The sequence below is a fragment of the Chanos chanos genome, chromosome 9 (assembly GCF_902362185.1).
Source record: "Chanos chanos chromosome 9, fChaCha1.1, whole genome shotgun sequence".
NCBI classification, from domain to species: Eukaryota; Metazoa; Chordata; class Actinopteri; order Gonorynchiformes; family Chanidae; genus Chanos; species Chanos chanos.
In genome coordinates, this window is record NC_044503.1 from 285817 (window position 1) to 290345 (window position 4529).

Genomic DNA, 4529 nt, shown 5'->3' on the forward strand with positions numbered 1-4529 from the left:
GTGTGTGTGTGTGTGTGTGTGTGTGTGTGTGAGAGAGAGAGAGAGAGAGGCTATGCAGGACTCTGACCATGTGCTTTCGTTGATGACTCAGCCATGTACTCAGTAGAGATCACTGTGGAGAGAGACATGGTGATGGGTCAAACCAAAGTCTTATCGACCAGCACGCAACTTCCCAAAGACCTGTCCAAACACGGGGTCAAAGTGTACGAGGACGAGCAGAAAGGTGACCGCAATGTTTGTGGTGCACTTACGGTTTCACCGTTATAGGTGGAGCAGATCAGCCTTACGAGAAGTGAGAGTTTTCTTACCCAAAGACAACTCCACTCCAGGCCTAGAAAAAAATACAAAATCAATATATAGCATCAACTAAATCTACAGTTTTCCCGGTTTGGTATAAAAGATAACTGTGGTTAAAATGGGCAGTAATTCAATTTTCTTCTTACTCTCTCAGAATATGGGTGATTTTAAGAGGTGAATGTTTGGTTAATCTGGGTGTCACTTCTCGTAAAGGGTAACACGCTCAGCTCAGCATGGCCACAGCACCAACACCCTCAGGGTGAACATCCTGCCCTGGTCCCAACACGCTGCCTTACGTTTCAGACATTTTTACAGAAAATCTTGGAGGTTTTGTGTTGATTTTCATGTATTCATTTTAAGGCTTGTCTTAATTTCATGAACCCACAAACACTGAGCCACATCCCTCCGCTCTGCCTGGCGGCTGCAGGACCGCTGGATTTCTTTACAGGAGGTTCTAATTCCAGATTAAACTGAGGCCAGATTTGATCTTTTATTGTCTGTGGTTATTTGTGACTGTGTGTTATTGTCTGTGGTTATTTGTGATTGTGTGTTATTGTCTGTGGTTATTTGTGATTGTGTGTTATTGTCTGTGGTTATTTGTGATTGTGTGTTATTGTCTGTGGTTATTTGTGTTGTGTGTTATTGTCTGTGGTTATTTGTGATTGTGTGTTATTGTCTGTGGTTATTTGTGTTGTGTGTTATTGTCTGTGGTTATTTGTGTTGTGTGTTATTGTCTGTGGTTATTTGTGATTGTGTGTTATTGTCTGTGGTTATTTGTGTTGTGTGTTATTGTCTGTGGTTATTTGTGTTTGTGTGTTATTGTCTGTGGTTATTTGTGTTGTGTGTTATTGTCTGTGGTTATTTGTGTTGTGTGTTATTGTCTGTGGTTATTTGTGTCGTGTTATTGTCTGTGGTTATTTGTGACTGTGTGTTATTGTCTGTGGTTATTTGTGATTGTGTGTTATTGTCTGTGGTTATTTGTGTTATGTGTTATTGTCTGTGGTTATTTGTGATTGTGTGTTATTGTCTGTGGTTATTTGTGATTGTGTGTTATTGTCTGTGGTTATTTGTGTTGTGTGTTATTGTCTGTGGTTATTTGTGATTGTGTGTTATTGTCTGTGGTTATCTGTGTTATGTGTTATTGTCTGTGGTTATTTGTGTTATGTGTTATTGTCTGTGGTTATTTGTGATTGTGTGTTATTGTCTGTGGTTATTTGTGTTGTGTGTTATTGTCTGTGGTTATTTGTGATTGTGTGTTATTGTCTGTGGTTATTTGTGATTGTGTGTTATTGTCTGTGGTTATTTGTGTTATGTGTTATTGTCTGTGGTTATTTGTGATTGTGTGTTATTGTCTGTGGTTATTTGTGTTGTGTGTTATTGTCTGTGGTTATTTGTGATTGTGTGTTATTGTCTGTGGTTATTTGTGATTGTGTGTTATTGTCTGTGGTTATTTGTGACTGTGTGTTATTGTCTGTGGTTATTTGTGTTGTGTGTTATTGTCTGTGGTTATTTGTGTTGTGTGTTATTGTCTGTGGTTATTTGTGATTGTGTGTTATTGTCTGTGGTTATTTGTGACTGTGTGTTATTGTCTGTGGTTATTTGTGATTGTGTGTTATTGTCTGTGGTTATTTGTGACTGTCTGTTATTGTCTGTGGTTATTTGTGTTATGTGTTATTGTCTGTGGTTATTTGTGTTGTGTGTTATTGTCTGTGGTTATTTGTGACTGTGTGTTATTGTCTGTGGTTATTTGTGACTGTGTGTTATTGTCTGTGGTTATTTGTGTTGTGTGTTATTGTCTGTGGTTATTTGTGTTGTGTGTTATTGTCTGTGGTTATTTGTGATTGTGTGTTATTGTCTGTGGTTATTTGTGTTGTGTTATTGTCTGTGGTTATTTGTGTTGTGTGTTATTGTCTGTGGTTATTTGTGTTGTGTGTTATTGTCTGTGGTTATTTGTGATTGTGTGTTATTGTATGTGGTTATTTGTGATTGTGTTATGTTGGGTTTTGTTCTCCCTGCATGGTGCTGATTGTGCTCTGCCCACTCTGCTGCTTAACTCTGTCCTGACTTAGGTCAGACCTGTCCATAAATGTTCATTCTCCTTAGATCTTCAGCCCCATTACACAGTCCAGTGACAGGGTTTTTGTCTCCCTCTCTGACACACACACTCACGCACACACACACATACACATAGTCCACGTGGGAAGCACTCCATCATGAGCAGTATCTGATAACACAAAGTACCCGACATGAAAGAGAAACGTACCATCCAGACCATAAAACCGATTGCAGAAAATGTTGATGTTACGACTGGTTTCATTAATATTAATGATGTTATGATTGGTTTAAGTAATATTAATGAGGTGTTATTAAACAGCTGGGAGGCTGCAGGATCTGATCAGTGATTGTCTAACTGCATGTGTTTGTGTGTGTGTGTGTGTGTGTGTCTCTGTTGCAGTGGTACATGAAGTGCGCGGGATGGACGGAGTGTTGGAGAATGGTGTGCACACGCTCAGCTCATCTGAGGTTGATGACCTTCTTCACAAAGCTGATGAGGTCATCCTGAGTGCAGGGGGTGGAGCCATGCCACAATCCGGGTCTGAGACCATAGAGAGGGAAGAGCCACTCATGAAGGCGGAATCAGCAGCAGCGACAGAAAGTCCAACCACCAAAAAAGAGATAACAGGATTGGAGGCCAAGGCAGGAGGGGCGGAGCTAAATGTGGATATGTGTGGAGCCAGTGAGGATCACCCTGTCACCATGGTGTTCATGGGATATCAGAGCGTTGAGGATGAGGATGAGACGAAGAAGGTCCTGGGTCTGGAGGGGACAGTAACAGCTGAAGTGGTGGTCATCCAAGATGGAGAAGGCAAAACCCAGGTCACCACGGCAACAGAGGTGGCAGAACAGGCCCCACCCAACGGGAGCACAGCTGATCCACCTAAGGCTCCAGAGATGAGTGTGCAGACCACTGATCCTGATGAGGGCGCTACTGAGCTCAGCAAAAAGAAACAGCCATGCAAATGCTGTGTCATCATGTAAGACTGACAGTACACACTTAACAGCAACAGTAGTCAGGAACCTTACACAAATCCCTATTCCCTTTTTAACCTGGTTTATACTTTATCCCCACATTTTACTGTAATGTCTGTTTGCTTTTGTCATTTAGTTGCGACTTAAACAGATGATGTCAGGTGCCTTCTGACTCCTCTCAAATATCAGATCTCTGTCCAAACAGCCACAGGAACAAGAGATTCATGGGAACCCCTACCCCCAAGACACACACACTCACACACACACACACACACACACACACACACACTGATGCCTTAAGGAGTTGCTTGGGAAGTGACTGACACATAGTGGCCCTGGTGGAGGAGTTATCACTGACAGCGGAGGAGGAGTTATGGCTGACAGCAGTGGAGGAGTTATGACTGACAGCGGTGGAGGAGTTATCACTGACAGCAGAGGAGGAGTTATGACTGACAGTGGTGGAGGAGTTATGACTGACAGCAGAGGAGGAGTTATCACTGACAGTGGTGGAGGAGTTATCACTGACAGCGGAGGAGGAGTTATGGCTGACAGCAGTGGAGGAGTTATGACTGACAGCGATGGAGGAGTTATCACTGACAGCAGAGGAGGAGTTATCACTGACATTAGTGGAGGAGTTATGACTGACAGCAGTGGAGGAGTTATGACTGACAGCGATGGAGGAGTTATGACTGACAGCAGAGGAGGAGTTATCAATGACATTAGTGGAGGAGTTATGACTGACAGCGGAGGAGGAGTTATGACTGACAGCGGTGGAGGAGTTATGACTGACAGCGATGGAGGAGTTATGACTGACAGCGGTGGAGGAGTTATGACTGACACTGGTGGAGGAGTTATGACTGACAGTGGAGGAGGAGTTATGACTGACAGCGGTGGAGGAGTTATGACTGACAGCGGTGGAGGAGTTATGACTGACAGTGGTGGAGGAGTTATGACTGACCGCGGTGGAGGAGTTATGACTGACAGTGGTGGAGGAGTTATGACTGACAGCGGTGGAGGAGTTATGACTGACACTGGTGAAGGAGTTATGACTGACAGTGGTGGAGGAGTTATGACTGACAGTGGTGGAGGAGTTATGACTGACAGCGGTGGAGGAGTTATGACTGACAGCAGAGGAGGAGTTATCACTGACAGTGGTGGAGGAGTTATGACTGACAGCGGTGGAGGAGTTATGACTGACAGCA

The 4529-nt window shown here is 43.4% G+C and overlaps 1 protein-coding gene across 1 annotated transcript in view; it reads left to right on the forward strand.

The window, feature by feature from the left end:
- The window catches only part of palm1a (paralemmin 1a), a 24029-nt gene extending 20693 nt beyond the window's left edge, over positions 1–3336 (forward strand). The window contains exons 9-10 of the mRNA XM_030784151.1: positions 92–223; positions 2753–3336. Of these exons, the coding sequence (XP_030640011.1) occupies positions 92–223; positions 2753–3336 (716 nt within the window). The remainder of the gene's footprint in view (positions 1–91; positions 224–2752) is intronic.
- Positions 3337–4529: the final 1193 nt, after the last annotated feature.